Source organism: Anabas testudineus, chromosome 19 (assembly GCF_900324465.2).
Source record: "Anabas testudineus chromosome 19, fAnaTes1.2, whole genome shotgun sequence".
Lineage (NCBI taxonomy): Eukaryota > Metazoa > Chordata > Actinopteri > Anabantiformes > Anabantidae > Anabas > Anabas testudineus.
Window position 1 is genome coordinate 6,925,470 of NC_046628.1, and position 15,738 is coordinate 6,941,207.

The following is a 15,738-nucleotide window of genomic DNA, read 5'->3' on the forward strand; positions in this document are numbered from 1 at the left end:
CAAAAATAAGTTTTAACGAGTATGAAGATATGTTTGGTTCATACTGACAGAAATACATCTGCTATCCTTATTGGCTTCTAAGTGTATTGTTTCCCTTGAGTGAATGTAAAATAATCATTTGCGTTCAACCGTTGCTGGTTTTATTCTTCTTCTGAGGTGTGATGTTTACAGTACTCCTGCAGGAAAGCCTGCACCTCCTCTCTTTGTGCCAGGCTGTTGGCTTTGCCTTGGAAGCGTCCATTCTTCCCTGCACCTTTCCCCTGAAGCATCTCCAACACCCTGAAAAGGACATTGAGTCATATCCAAACCCACATTAATGTGTTCACGGGAGAGTCCAAGTAAACATGTGGTGGTGTCTCTTACCGAGGTCCGAGCTGAGCCACTAGTCCACTGGGACCAGCCAGTAGAAACAAACCAGGTCCCTTCTCTTCTCCAACAGTTAGAAAAACCAAGGTTTCCTAAAAGCATTCAAAACAAGACTTACTGTTTAAACCAACTGTTTAAGTTTTAACCCCAAGAAGCTGCACTCAGGTTATGACCTCACCTCTGTGTTTATTTCATTTGCGATGATATTCATGAACTCGTTGTCGCCCTCTTTCCTGCAGAAGGAGAAAGAAACACATTTTTTATGTTCAAAATCTTCATCCCCTGGGAAATATCTGCGTCATTGCTGTGGGTTTGTTCTAAGATGGTATTAACACAACTACAAGCCAGCTATCCAGCTGAAAGATGTGTTTCTTACTTGTGAAAGCTGAAGACCTTGCCTCTCTGGGGGTCGTTCTTAAAGCTTTGAGCGATGAGGACAGCCATGTCTCGTAGCAGGCTCAGGTTAGTCTGCCAAAGACATTTTTATGTAAGTGATTCTAATGTAGCAAATACACTGTACATATGTCATGCAGTTTGTAAAAACTAAAAGTTCTTCATTTAGAGGAGGCTATGGTTAATGTCTTTTAGCAACTACTGTCTGTGGAATTGCAAAAATATTAATACAATTTATTTTAGAGTAGTCAAACAAAATGCTTTAAAAATCTAGAGAAAAAAAACTAATGATGAAATTCTTACTTTCTGTAGCAGCTTGACAGACTTCTGCAGCTTGTCAACTGCCTCAACGTGATCGTCAGGTCCAGTTCTGTTGAGCAATTCAAATTTTCACTTACATCTTTATAAATACGTTTAACTCACATTTCGATGATTCAGACATTATCCAGGCTTTGAACCTACTTCAGGAGAGACACCAGTGATCGCTCTGTGCTGTAGCTTTTCTCTGCGTACTTCAGTACTCTGTTTCCTGCCAGGAAGATCAGGTTAGTTTTGTTTTTCTTTCCTTTTTCAGTCCCCAGTAGTTTTATTACCTAAAATTAAAAATCAGGAGAGGAAATAATGCACATAATGAGTAAACTCGTATAATATCACAAATATCACACATCATTATGTATACTTTCATTATATCATAAATTGATCCAGAACTTATATAAAGGCATGTCTAAATTATTGTGCATCAGCATAAACAAGCTGTACCTGTAAGTGACTGAGGTTTGAAATGTGGGTTCCACAGCACATGTTGGCATCAATGCCTTCAATATCAATTATCCGAATAGGTCCTGCATGGTCGTCTGGCAGCCCTCGACTCCTCACCTGGTTCACAAACACAGGCCGTTCAACATAGCTGGGATGTTTTCTTAGATTTTGTCCTCTTTACAAGACCACACTGAATTTGAAATAAAGCACTTAAGATGTAAGAGAAGTCTAGACTTCCGCTTTATTTCACATGGTTAACCACACAATAGGAAAAGGTACCTTTTCCACAGCTGGGTCATCTATAGAGAGAAGCTGAACAGTGACAGGAACATGAGCTCTGATCTTCTCATTTACAGCTTCTTCCAGGGCCTGCAGCTGAGAAGGTTTAACACAGGGAGTATCCAGTTCAATTGTGCTTCTCTGACGCCCCAGTTCCCTAAAAGAAACCACAGAAGGCAGGTAAAGCTACAAATCAAATCTTATTGTTTAGAGGGAACAGAAATGGTGCGGTGGTCATGTACCAGGATGTGGTCTTGTATCCACACATCGCATCAGCCAGTGCTGTGATCAAATGTTGACCTAAGAGTAAAAAGATACTGCGATGAAAGAGCATTCGAGTTTGGTGAAGATGCCTGACAGTCCCTGACGCAACTAGTTTTTGGGTCCTCACCTGAGTGTTGCTGCATGTGGTCGAACCTCCTCTCCCAGTCAAGCTTCACCTGCACCTCCTGGCCCACCTCCAGAGGTGAGCGCACAAAATGTACAGCTTCTGCTCCCTGTCGTGTCACCCTCAGCACTGGGACGTCTCCAATCAGCCCATGGTCATCTGGCTGAAGAGAGAAGAACAAACAGTGAAGCTCAAGTTACAACCTGCTGTCGATGACTTAGTTTTCATTCTGATAGAAATGAGCAGCATGTTCATTTTTCTGATAGCACTTGTTTGGTATAGAAATTGAACCAGAAACATGTTTAAATCACAGCTTACCTGTCCTCCACCTTCAGGAAACAAGATGGTGTCTTGGAGTTGAACGTTGAAACCTTTAAGTGTTTCTTTCTTTCCATTGACTTCTTGTTTGAGTTCAGCTGGGCAACAGGACACCACAGAGGTAACAAACTAAAAGGAAACAAATGACATGAATATATAAAACAAAACAAACACGGGTTGACTGACAAGAGATGTGTAACTACAGAGTTTGCATTAAAAGAGCTCTCTTAAAGAAAACATCCATTGTAACTACCTACCTAACAATAATAGTTAGCAACATGCTAACCCCTTCTTTGGAGAAATTATACATTTCCGTCAGATTAAGTGCACTATTGAACAGGGCAGCGCTGATTATTTTTTCTTTGATTAACAGTTTCATACCTCTTTCATGTAGCAATCTCGCTGACACTGAAAAGCCATTTGAATCCCAAACTCTGTTTACAACACGAGTGTTTCTGTGAGATGAAGCTCGGCTACAGCTGTCAGCTCAGTACGGGTAGCAAGACGGTCCAAACCTAGCGGCGTCGACTTGTTTCTTTTTTATTTATTTTTTACTCCCTATATATTGCATATAAATATGTAAAACGTGTGCTAGATCCTATTACATAGTTCCGCATAGAACACAGTTAATGTATAAAGTGACAGCATAACATCAAGTTTGATATGCATCCCATCCATCACCATCCAAAACAACAAGCAATGGGTAAAAAACACCATGACCCATTACAAGCTGCTAAATAGAAAATGTGGTGTCTCCTAGGATGAGAATTTAAAATATTTTAAATGGAAATTAATTTAAAAACGTTTCTCTATATATTTCTCATTCATTTGTATATCTGCATTCAGACTAATATGAATGCTTCATTACTGCCATCTTCTGGGGTCACAGACACAAACAGCCAACCTTTAGAATAAATATTATAAATATTCCCCCCAACTTTAATGTTATTACTTCCAAGCATCACAACACCAATTAATAAAACTGTCCTTTATTAAAACTGGCAGTGTGCAGTGTACAATAATATGTTAATTAGCATGTCCACAATATCACGTGTAAAAACATTTTCAAAAATCAACACATCAAGTCGTCAGCGAATATTACAGGCTTCAGCAACGTAGCTTTCTCTTCTGCATCCTGAGGAATAAAGATGTCCTCCAACACAGGTCCTGTGAGTCTTAGTCAGACTGTAGGGGGAGAAGGAAGAAATGCAGCATCAACATTTGAATCAGCATTTCATAATATCAACATTGCCATGTTGATATTATGAAATGGTGAGTGAACAGTCTGCTGAAGTGAATTTATGCAGTATGTGTCCTGGAGTTTGTGTATATTACTCATCACTCATAAAGCTACAACACTGTTGATTTCATTAATTACATATAAGTAATACAGTATATATATATAAGATATATTTAGTCATTTCCTAAAAACTACCAGAACACTGTACTTACATCACTCAGATCACCCATATCTGGTGTTTCTCCTTTATTGCCTGTAACCATTTCTTGCATCATCTGAAAGCAAAAAGCAAGTACATCCTGAATCCTGAATCCAAACACTTACGCAGAAATAATATGAGCTCTGACTTCACTCACATCCATGTATCTGTCGTACTCTTCTTTTCCCTCGTCCTCTTCATGCTCCCAATCCCTCCAGTTATCAAAGTCTACAGATATCCAACTGGGCTGAGAAAAGAAGGGAAAATGACACAATTTTAATTTCACTTAGAGGGAATGCAACAGAACGCTGAGTGCTACAGTGGGACTGTGTCTCTCAGATCATTACTACCTTGTGACTGATTAATTAAACACACACACACACACACACACACACACTGACTTACTTTAGCAGGATCTTTCTGGAGACGAGGCCATGCATAATCTGGCTTCAGCTTCCTTAGCAAGATATTGATGGTCCGGTCATGAACTCTTTCTCTGGAGTCCTGTTGAATGACGACAGAATAAAAACAGGGACTTATATTTAGCATCAGTAAACATTTCAACAAACACATTCCATTGGTCACATCGAGCTTAAACACTGAGCACTCACATTAATTTGAACTTTGTCATAGAAGTGCAGTTCGTTGTAGAACACATCATCTGTTTCGTTTTTGCAGCTGTTGTAAAGACAGAACAGGGTTGTTGCGGACACAGCTCAGCACGGCACATGCACCATTTGCAACATTTTATAACAGACATCTGCCCATAAACTTTTACAACTATTTGCACTGTTTTAATTTATTTAACTTAAGTTTGAACTTATTTACACAAAGTTTTTAATACAAAACAGAGAGCAAGAGAGATTTGATAAAAGTGTTGTAAATTGTGAACTCACCATAAAATCATTTTCTCTGATTGGATATCAACCTGGACATCTTTGGGTTTTTGAACCATGAAGTTGATGGTCACATATTTCTTTCTGTCAAACCAAATTGCGTGCGCTGGCTGGCTGTTAAGACACAGAGAATCAAAATTATGAATCAAACATTTGATTATTTGTATTGAAGACCGACATTTTGTAGTAACAAAAGCACACTGGTCAAGATTAGTGATGTTGAGAGAAAAGAAACTAAAAACAAAGTCAAACAAGGGATTGGCAGCACTTACCTCTCCTCTGGTCTGACAATTTTTGGCTTGTTCATTTTAATTCTTGTACAAAACTTAAACAGAAACTCTTACACTACAGGAAAGTAAAAAGCATGTGGCTCTTTCGTGTGAGATGTGTGCTGTAATGCAGTGGCCAGGCCCTGCATACTATTTATAGAGCAGTTGTATCAGCTGCTGGGGAGACTTGGATGTCACAGCCCCTTCCCCCTGCCCTTTTTAGTCTGTCAGTGGAACTCTCGGGAAACCAGATGCATTTTCTGGGTTCCCCAGTACATCAACCACCCCCAGCTGGGTGATAAAGGGATAAGTGGGGGAAGGGGAGAAATAACACTAATAGGAAAATCAGATCAGAAAATTTAGCATTTGGAACCAGATAAGTTGTTAAACATCTCACATGGTTCTGTTTAGTTTTATGTTTTCGTAGACTACAGTAAATGATAATAAAACTAACTTACCACTGTGGAGGAGCATCGCAGTGTTGAGACATTCTGTTTTGTCCAAACACAGTGGTTAACGTAAAATGTAAAAAAAAAAAAAAAAACCTCCATGTGTGTAACAATAAGATGTAATAAAAGTGACTCTGAAGACAGTAGTTTATGGAGGCCCATAAGTGACACAGGAAATAAGAATGACAGTGATAAATTAAAAATAAGTATGTCCAAATGTTGCCCCAAATTTTGAATAAATGTATAATCAAATATTTTAGTATAGTTTCTTCATTTATTTCACTTCACTTCACTCATTTCACTTTTAATTATCAGTGTTCAATTAATTTATTTCCATATTAGTTTAAATATTTCCAAATTTCACACATTCATTCACTTTCTCTGTAGTTTGACTAAAGAAATAATTAAATCTCAAATAAAGATTCACAAATAATCTCTGACAGTTTGTCTGAAGAAGGCCACTAGATACTTTTGTAATCTCCAGTTTAAAGCTTGTTGTGGATCATTAAAGTCGTGAACTGGTGATTTTTAATGTACTTAACTGGACGGCTGGTGTTGGGATGTGAAACTATCGCCCCCTGCTGGCCCGGAGGCCCACATTGATTTCTCACCGGAAATGCAGTTCTCGGTTCTGTCTGTAGGGGGATGTGGCGCGACAGATCCAGGCAAAGCTGTGTACATGTAAACTTCTGCCTGGAAACAAATCAATAAATCGTTTGGTTTTGTAGTGTATCTACAGTTTTTGGAATACTGGTATTTGGGACCTCAAATCCACAGGAAATAGTGCCCATCAAGGTGGAAATGCCTCGCAGACGACAGGTGAGAGCAAATGTAGGTCGCACAAGAGGGTAACGTTAAAGCTAGCTTAAATAGCGCCGATGTGTTCCATTCTCCTGGTGGAGAGAATTTTCCACCATATTCCATTCAATAATTTGACAATTTAACGTGTTGAATTATCACCACAGTTGTACATACGTGCAGTCCACAGAGTAACATAGGACTATGTCACTAATTTTCAACATTATAGGTTGCCATACATGTTTTTGGCATCATTTGCAGCTAACCTAAAAGCAGTGTATATGTATGTGGGCGGTAACAAGTAGCTAATGCAAACGTATAATTTTACTTATCATATTATGGAACTAAAATAGGAAATTCAGGGCAGTATCTACGCCGAACGCACCATATAACCCCAATAACGGACACTATATAAAATGTTATGTAAATGACATTGGTTAGCAATGCACAAGTAAGCCCTACTTCTCAAAATCCGAGGTTTGTCAATGTAGTGTGGTTCCACAGGAAAACCGTGGCAGCTTAGCTATGGTTACAGGCTAAGCTAACTATAGTAACAGGCTGCTAACGAGGTTAGCTTCGCTATCGAACAGACACTAGTATGGATAAAAGTGGTAGTGTTAGCATTTTTGACCAGTTGATTATTGCAAAGTACCAAATGCCGACAGTCGTGAAATGTATTAGGTTAGCCACAGCTGTTTAATCTGTTAGCCTAATGTTGCCACAAGCAGAGCTAACAACAAGCTAAAAGCTGTCTTTTGTCTGTCAGAATAATTATTGAGGTAGCTGAATAAAGCAACCAGGCCTGTAAACAGCTGATTTTACGAAGGCATTTTTTTCTAGATTTTGGACTCCTGGCTTTATAATTTAAGAAGCAGCAGTTATTGATAAACTAAGCCAACTGATTATATGTTGCATGACAGGCCCCCATTGTTGTCATGTTTAGTTTACATCAGTGACACTTGTCATGGAAAATGAATTATACGTTTTAGTACCATAATTACAGAATTTGTGTAAAATGTGTCTCATTTATTTTCCTCCAATATAGAGACATATGGCCGGGAGTGGCTCAGATGGAACTGAAGACTCTGACTCCTCCGCTGAAAGGGAGCCAACCAACAGTTCAGAAAGTGATGGAAACATGCCCAAAAGACAGCGGCTCACTCGAGCCTCTACTCGCCTTAGCCAAAGCTCTCAGGGTTCGCAGACATATCCTGCAAGTACATTATAAAGCTTTTACAGTCGTGTTTATCTGAATAGTTTAATCTAAGTGATGGTTTCTTTTACTTCAGATACTCCAGACTTAAAGCGAACTGCCGACCATGATGAATCTCCACCATTGACGCCCACTGGAAATGCCCCCTCCTCTGAATCTGAGCTGGACATTTCCAGCCCCAATGCCTCTCACGACGAGAGTCAGGCCAAAGATCAAGCCAACAGAGACTCGGATAAGGACCTATCTCATCGACCGAAGCGCCGCCGCTGTCATGAAACCTACAACTTCAACATGAAATGCCCTACACCAGGGTGCAATTCACTTGGTAAAACCCCCACCCTTTTGAAAGTTCTTTTATCTTTTTGAATATGTTGTATTGATTTGTTTTCACAAAGTTGTACTGTCACCACATCATTGTTTTAAATGAAATGATGGTCATTTTGTTATTTCTTTTTCCTAGGTCACCTTACAGGGAAACATGAACGTCATTTTGCTGTTTCAGGGTGTCCTCTTTATCATAATCTTTCTGCTGATGAGTGCAAGGTGCGTATCTTTAAAAATATCTTAGATCTATTTTTTTTAAGTTGACCACCTGATTATATTTCACTTGCTTGTATACTGTAATTTGGTACAATGATGGCAGGTAAAATTAAATGACAACAATGGATGTATAGTGTATATACTGTATATGTATATTTATGTTGTTGTCTGTTCTCTTTCATGATTGATATTAATGATATTTGTACTTATTCTTACACAATATATTTTTTAACCAACAACATTTATTTAGATCTGTTAGTGTAATCATTTAATTTTTTACAAAATGAAAAAAGTAAAACAGTTACATGGGTATGTTTACAACAATAATTATGTGTTTTAAGTATGTGTTTTTGTTTAGCAATACATTTAGAAAATTATTCTAGTAAGATTAGGCTCATTTACCACACATACACAAACGAATATTGCACAATTGCAAAATTACATTTCAGCTGTTCTAAGAGAATATGGGAAGACTGGGGGCTGTTACATAATCATGCTTTTCATTTTAGGTGAAAGCCATCAGTCGTGAGAAGCATGAAGAGGAGGTGAAGGCACAGGAAGAAAGTAACTCACGTCACGCAACTCGTCACCAGGTAGTTTTTGTGCAGTGATTTACATCACAATAACTCAATGTACTTTTAGCAAAGTATATCTATGTTATGTAACATTTCACAATTTAAGGTTGCATAAAGCTCTGCCTAATGTGCTCAGAATAGATCTAATTACCATAATATTGTTTTAGTTACAAGCCAACTCTCATATTACCTCAAGTAAGCTTTATTTCTATCTTGATTTTTCAGACACCATCATCAAAACAGACCAGATACAAAGAGCAGGTGGCTGAGATGAGGAAGGGGCGAAACTCTGGCCCACAGAAGGAGCAGAAAGAGAAACACATGGTATATTACATGCAGTTGTTTATTAGCTGTTGGTCCATTTTACTATCACTACTGGTACCGCATTACCTATGTGGTGTGTTGTCTCATGTCTGTATCTCCTTCTGTCTGACCCGCAGGAGCATCGGCAGACACACGGCAACACTAGAGAGCCACTGCTGGAGAACATCACCAGTGAATATGATCTGGAGCTTTTCAGGAAAGCTCAGGCTCGTGCATCAGAAGACCTGGTAATAGTCTGCTTTGTTTTCAACATACTCTTGTTAAGATTTACTAAACTACAAGAGTCAGTTATAATTACCAGATAAAGTGAAAATAAAAAAAAATAATAAATACTTATATAATAATAATACATTTTGCTCTTTACAATTAGCAAAAGTAACTACCTTGTTTGCTGGTACCTGCTTTGCGGTTGGATTCAAACTGACAATGCAGTTCATCAATCCATTTTCTTAACTACTTGTCCACTGCTGTCATTGGGCGAGAGGCGGGACGATGCCATTTAGCATATGTTCACATTTAAATCCTTATCCATTTCGTTTTTTTTTTTTTTTTTCTACTAGAAAAGCTACTGGAACCACCACTATCTGATCATCTGAGTCCCATTTTTTTATTTATTTTTTCTTTCAGCAGTCTTTCGTCTCTCTGCTTACAGTCTCTTCTGAAACTAAATTTGTCTTTTTGCTGTGACAAAGAGCCACATACAGAGAAACAAGAACAGCCCTCCTTCCATGTTCTCCATTGTTCTTGTTCACAGTATGTATCAACTTCACAGCAGCTCCCAGCAGTTTCATGTGGCATCACTATGACAACCAGCTTTACTGAGAGGGTACTATAATTAAAGTGGAAAAAGAAGCAAGTGGTACCATAAGCAAGGAGAGCAGAGTCAACCCAAGTTGAGGTGGTACCATGCCAGGGAAAAAGACTGTATAATACAGTGGTGCTTTTTTTCTCTTTTTGTTTTCCCCTCCTGCAGGAGAAGCTGCGTATCCAGGGTCAGATCACAGAGGGTAGCAACATGATCAAGACCATTCTGTTTGGCCGCTATGAGTTGGACACCTGGTACCACTCACCGTATCCTGAGGAGTACGCCCGCCTGGGTCGCCTCTATGTCTGCGAGTTCTGCCTCAAGTACATGAAGAGCCAGACCATCCTCAGGCGACACATGGTGAGAGTCTGATGGTTTGATTTCAAAACTTGATACTTTATTGTTATGAGCATGTTGTTTTTTTAATTTTTTTATAATAAATAAAGCAGAAAAAAAAATTGTAGAAAATGATTGTGTATGTGTTTTATTCTTTTTCTCTTGCTCATAATTTTGAAGTAGGGTGTTGTCACTAATATTACACTATATTAATACAGCGTGATCCTAAAATATTTCTTTCCTTATTCATGTATTTATCTATTTTTCTACAGGCCAAGTGTGTGTGGAAACATCCTCCAGGAGACGAAGTGTACAGAAAGGGGGCTATATCTGTGTTTGAAGTTGATGGCAAAAAGAATAAGGTTGGGAAAATTCAAAAGACCTCAGCATGTAATTGCTCTCCTTTGATCATCAGGCTTTAACCATATTTAATATTTTATCACTAGATCTACTGCCAGAATCTGTGTTTACTTGCCAAGCTTTTCCTGGACCACAAAACGCTTTACTATGATGTGGAGCCTTTCCTCTTTTACGTCATGACTGAGGCTGACAACACTGGCTGCCACTTAGTGGGATACTTTTCCAAGGTAAATTAAATTATCTTTATCATTGTGAAGCACTGCATTTTGTAGGCCCATACACGGCGTTTCATCTCTCTACACAGAAGCAACTAAAATATTTCTCTTTATTATTACGTCAAGGAAAAGAACTCTTTCCTCAACTACAATGTTTCCTGTATCCTGACAATGCCACAGTACATGAGACAAGGCTTTGGCAAGATGCTCATTGACTTCAGTATGTACATGTTTTTGTATACTTATTATGTTGTTAATTTAGCATAATTAACTTTTCACTTTACTAACAGTACCTTTGATCTGTTAAGTAGAAAAATTAGTTTGTTAAAATAAATCCTAAATTCTATGCTGCACAACAACAAACAAGTCAAATATGTGACCATTAAAAAAGAAAAATAAAACAATGAAGGATTTTTCCTATTCTGAAATTTTCGTTACTAATTTTTGGGTAGTTTAACAGTAGTGCTGTTTGCACCTCTGTAATAGCATTAATTTGTTCGTATCGGCAAAGTCAGCAGCTTAAATCTTATGTTTCATCTAAAACTAACTCTTTAGATATTTTAGCAAGTCAAAAACATAAAAATGTTTACTTAACTAGTTTGTATCTAGATCACTGCATTAGATCTGCAAAATCAATATATAAACATAATTTCAGTCTGCTCGCAGGCTATAATAGAATAACCCCCTCTTGCTGTATGCAGGCTACCTGTTGTCCAAAGTGGAGGAGAAGGTAGGATCGCCAGAGAGGCCTCTGTCTGACCTGGGCCTCATCAGCTACCGCAGCTACTGGAAGGAAGTGTTGCTCCGATATATGTGCAACTTTCAAGGCAAAGAGATCTCCATCAAAGGTAAATAAAAAGACAGAAGTCATGCATGTTGACATGTGGCATTGGTTTACTACTGCTCAGATAAAATACAAAATCATGCCATCAGGAAATGAAGCTTAATATTTGTAGAAGGGTTATTACCACATGATTAACACAAGATTGTCCGAGCAAGATAGATACATGCATACATAAGACGGACTTTTCTGTTTATTTGCTTGATGCACAGAGATCAGTCAGGAAACTGCCGTCAACCCGGTGGACATTGTGAGCACACTGCAGTCTCTTCAGATGCTGAAGTATTGGAAAGGAAAACACTTGGTGTTGAAGCGACAGGTAAGATGCTGATCCACTGGCTTTTTTATCTCCTTTATTTTTGTCGGCTCTCTAAAAAATTTCAAACAAGTTTTCAAATTAAAAGACAGTGTTGCAGATTTTTTTTTTTATACCTTAACATTACGTAACATTTTTTCAGACCGAAAAATAATAATAATAGTATAATTGACAACTGAGTTTAGTAACTCTTTTTCTCCTAGGACCTAATTGATGAGTGGAAAGCAAAGGAGATCAAGCGAGGCAATAGCAACAAAACCATCGACCCGAGCTCGCTAAAGTGGACTCCTCCCAAAGGCACATAAGCACTAAGATCCTCAGGCTACTGAATAAACTCACCTCCAGCCTCACCAGCCACAAGTAGCCTAGACCTATGAACTGTCAATAAAAGAGCAGTGTTCTTTTGTGTTTTTACCCTTTATTTCTGTTAATTTTTGTCATGATTTATTTTTATTTTTACTTTTATATTCTGCTATCATTTATATGTTATGCACCATACGTTCCAAGCCGAATGATTCCCGATGCAAACATTGTCAAACAAGTAATGGTAGTAACTCTTTGTCCCGTTTCTTTAAAACTGCCTACGTCTACAAAGCTTTGAATGTTAAATGATAAATGGTCCAAATGTGGTGGATAACATAACACGAATGTTTTGCTTTGCTCATGCAAAAAAAAAAAAAAAATACATGCCTAGATTTGGCAGCATATGCAGGTCATTTAACTTTATTTTCCAGAAATGTGCATTTTGAAGATGGTAGTTTTTTTGTTTAGGGTTAATTATGAAATTGTTAGCATGAATTGAAGCTGTAAGCAGAGTGTATTTTGAGGCGTATGATGTATGGTAACGTCTTTGGTTGCTGTAAAATTGTATAGCTCATAATGTGTACTTTCTTTCCTTTAGCTCCATCAATACAGGATTTGGACCCATTCCTCTGATGAACCTGCCAAATAATGAATTTTGATTATTTTTAATTTTCTGCAAATATGAAAAAAATGACAATACCACTGTAAGAATGCACATTGAAATAAAACAACCTCAGGTTTTTTTACTAATACAATCATACCTTGCTTGTCTGCTTTCTCCAAAACATCGAGCGCAGTGGTTGTTGCAGATGGTTTTATTCTGGTTAATGAGTCTGTAATTAAAAAAGACATTTAATGGGACTGTCTTTGCCTTGTGCTTTTAATCCTAGTTGTTATATGTGTATTAGCAATTTGATATTTTCTAATATCAATAAAACTGCCTTGATATTTTGAAATAATTTGAGATTTTTTTTTTTGTGTGTGTGTGTGTGTGTGCGCTCACCACCACCAGAAATGCTTCTTCCCATCAGCCCTACGAACATGTCTCCTTTATTTCCTACAAGTGTAAAGACATTTTCATCTACATAGAAATAGCTTGCTGCCATAAAAAACTAAATAATTTCAAGTGTGTATTTTTTAAAATGTATTAGCAGCCCAGAAATATTTGCAGCAGGATAGAGATTTTTTTGCTGCAATTTAAAAAGTAAACTAAAGCTTCTTACGTCTGTTTACTTGAAAAGGTTTCTTTGTACCTGTCAGAGAAAAACGAAACCGTTACCAATATTGTCACTAAGTCTGTTGATCATCATTGTCACATATATAACTGACCCTATTCAAAAAATTATGACTGATAAAACAAATGTTGAGATGAGGTTAGAAGCCACCTGAACGTTTTCCCATGAGTCCGTAGAAGCGTAGGGCTTTAGATCTTTTCACCAGAGTGGCTATTTGATGGGTCAGACCTGTCTCCAGTGACTCATCCTGCCAGAAAAATACAGGTTTGTATTTTTGTTGCCTGTAGATATTTTTTTAAATATACTATCTTAATATACTTTCTGTATGCTGTCTGTTTTTTAATTCCTTGTATTTTTTTTTTTTTTTACATTAAATGTATGGTTCTCACCTGCCAGTCTTCAGATAATCCTCTTTCCTCTCCCACAGTAGAAGACAAACCCTGATAGATTTGCACCAAAGCACAAAATGTCACAACAAAAAGCTGAATCTTCCAGTTATCCATATTTTGCTCAAATTAATATTAGTCAATTTTAAAAGTAAAAAAAAAAAAGTTGTTGGTTATAGGTGGCTCTGTGTTATTATGTCTGTCCCATCTGGATCCAGCTTGCATTTATATGACTGTGCCCCTGCTGCTAGACCCCTCCTCTCTAGACACGATTACGCACTTCCCTCGGTAGCTTTTGAAAAGTTCCAGATTTATCATATTACAGCTTTTTATCATTAAGCGCTCTCAGACATTATATATTAAATATCTTGTATAAACGGTGAATCAAAATGATACAGTCTGCAGTTGAACTTCAATTCATCTAAAGCTCAAACTGAAATTTCATTCAGTGATTTAGTTGCAGTCTTCTATTCAAAGTGAACCCCCCCACGGTAAATAATAACTTTAAATATTTACCTTTGAGATGGTCACCTTTCATTTCAGTTTTTATTAGACATCTGGATTTCTATTGGTCTAAAAATATTCTCCTGTTACTCATTTGTGACCTTCTGATGTGCACATGCTTCTTTGATATCACCGAGGAAGAGGGCAGGACATGCAGGCGTGTCAGGTCTTTGAGCGACGCTTTGCAAATAAAACCATCTGCTTTGAAGGCACGGCTTTATTGGTTAGCCAATTGACTCGGTGAATTATTGCTAGTTCTGGACTTATTAAGCAGGACAGTGAGCTGGGTGCATATTGATTCATTAACATTTAACAGGCTACACACAGGATAACCCTGATGGTCAAAAGTTAAAGAAGACAAAGTGCTCACTGTGAATAAAATAGAGAAATGTGACATTTCAAGTACTATAAAATATGCGTGCACACATCAAAATTTGATATATGCTGAAAAAATAAACCATATGTCAATATTTGTAACTTTTTCATATGGAGCATCACTTAGTTTCCATCTCCTGGGATAATGATGCTGTTATTAAGCCTTTTTTATGATCTTTACTTACTTAGCCATTTAAATGCTCTGCTTTAATGAAAGCTGAGCTCTTTTTCTCAACACTCTGGCTATAGAAATTTCTGTAGAGGCAATTACTTGACAATCTGTATGCTGTGAGGACACCCACTTGAAACAAAGCTGACACACATCAAATGCTTTGATCCACGCACAGGTGCTTCTAAAAGCAAGAAAAAGCCCAGGACAATTAGGCCTGAAGGGCAATTACACCTGAACAGCCCTCGTGTGCACATATTCTAACCCCCGGCTAATGTGGAGAGCTGAATCAAAAGGAATCAGAGACACGATATTTGCATATGAAATGGTTGAGTCACAAAGAGCTCCCCTAATGACAGAACACTGCATTTCCATGTGACGCAGGGTAGTGACTGGGAAGGATCTGCACCGCTCACTGCTGATGAATCACTGTGGGGTGTTAACCTCTGATCATTCCACCTCCACATATGTGACTGTTATGGTATATAGACGTTTTTGAGACGGCTCACGACAAACGTGATCATGTGCACGGGTCTCTGTACCCTCCTTAGAGAGCTCTGCTCCTATTAAGCATCACTCACTGTTACTGTGAAATGCCTTCTGAAATGTGCATTACAGGTGAAGAGCTGCAGTAAATTCAAACCACGTCCATGTGTCCAATTCCTATTTAGGGTTTATCACATGTTCAATAGATCCAATCAATGTCATATGTTCTACTGTCACACATTTCAAGAAGAGGGGATTGGAGGGGTTCTCCCCAGATTGTACGTATTAACTCTAAAGTGAGGTGGAGACTGACGTGCGGCACAAAGATCAACAAGGGGTTAATGGGCCATAGCTTGAGCTATCAGGGATTTCGAAGACATTTATCCCTTTTAATAAGAGGC

The 15,738-nt window shown here is 38.0% G+C and overlaps 3 protein-coding genes across 4 annotated transcripts; 1 reads left to right on the forward strand and 2 right to left on the reverse strand.

Moving 5' to 3' along the window:
- Window positions 1-43: 43 nt before the first annotated feature.
- On the reverse strand, window positions 44-2,986 carry aarsd1 (alanyl-tRNA synthetase domain containing 1). The gene is made up of 12 exons (XM_026351023.1): window positions 2,885-2,986; window positions 2,504-2,632; window positions 2,189-2,348; window positions 2,040-2,097; window positions 1,798-1,954; window positions 1,519-1,635; window positions 1,222-1,352; window positions 1,063-1,129; window positions 743-834; window positions 545-599; window positions 364-458; window positions 44-279 (listed from the first exon to the last, which is right to left on the reverse strand). The coding sequence occupies exons 1-12, from the start codon at window positions 2,921-2,923 to the stop codon at window positions 141-143; spliced, it is 1,239 nt and encodes a 412-aa protein (XP_026206808.1). The 5' UTR covers window positions 2,924-2,986; the 3' UTR covers window positions 44-140.
- A 515-nt stretch (window positions 2,987-3,501) lies between these two features.
- ptges3l (prostaglandin E synthase 3 like) lies at window positions 3,502-5,225 on the reverse strand. The gene is made up of 7 exons (XM_026351024.1): window positions 5,111-5,225; window positions 4,839-4,952; window positions 4,554-4,620; window positions 4,348-4,446; window positions 4,100-4,189; window positions 3,956-4,018; window positions 3,502-3,688 (listed from the first exon to the last, which is right to left on the reverse strand). Exons 1-7 carry the CDS (start codon window positions 5,143-5,145, stop codon window positions 3,680-3,682), a joined length of 477 nt encoding a protein of 158 aa, XP_026206809.1. The 5' UTR covers window positions 5,146-5,225; the 3' UTR covers window positions 3,502-3,679.
- Window positions 5,226-6,202: 977 nt separating this feature from the next.
- Window positions 6,203-13,118, forward strand: kat7b (K(lysine) acetyltransferase 7b). Of its 2 annotated transcripts, none has more exons than XM_026352146.1 (14): window positions 6,203-6,387; window positions 7,400-7,550; window positions 7,644-7,892; window positions 8,028-8,110; window positions 8,617-8,700; window positions 8,908-9,006; window positions 9,123-9,233; window positions 9,980-10,171; window positions 10,420-10,509; window positions 10,594-10,734; window positions 10,849-10,942; window positions 11,424-11,570; window positions 11,776-11,882; window positions 12,083-13,118. In XM_026352146.1, exons 1-14 carry the CDS (start codon window positions 6,358-6,360, stop codon window positions 12,182-12,184), a joined length of 1,680 nt encoding a protein of 559 aa, XP_026207931.1. In that variant the 5' UTR covers window positions 6,203-6,357; the 3' UTR covers window positions 12,185-13,118. The 2 variants fall into 2 exon arrangements, with proteins under 2 accessions (XP_026207931.1, XP_026207933.1); XM_026352148.1 differs by having other exon boundaries at window positions 6,203-6,375.
- Window positions 13,119-15,738: the final 2,620 nt, after the last annotated feature.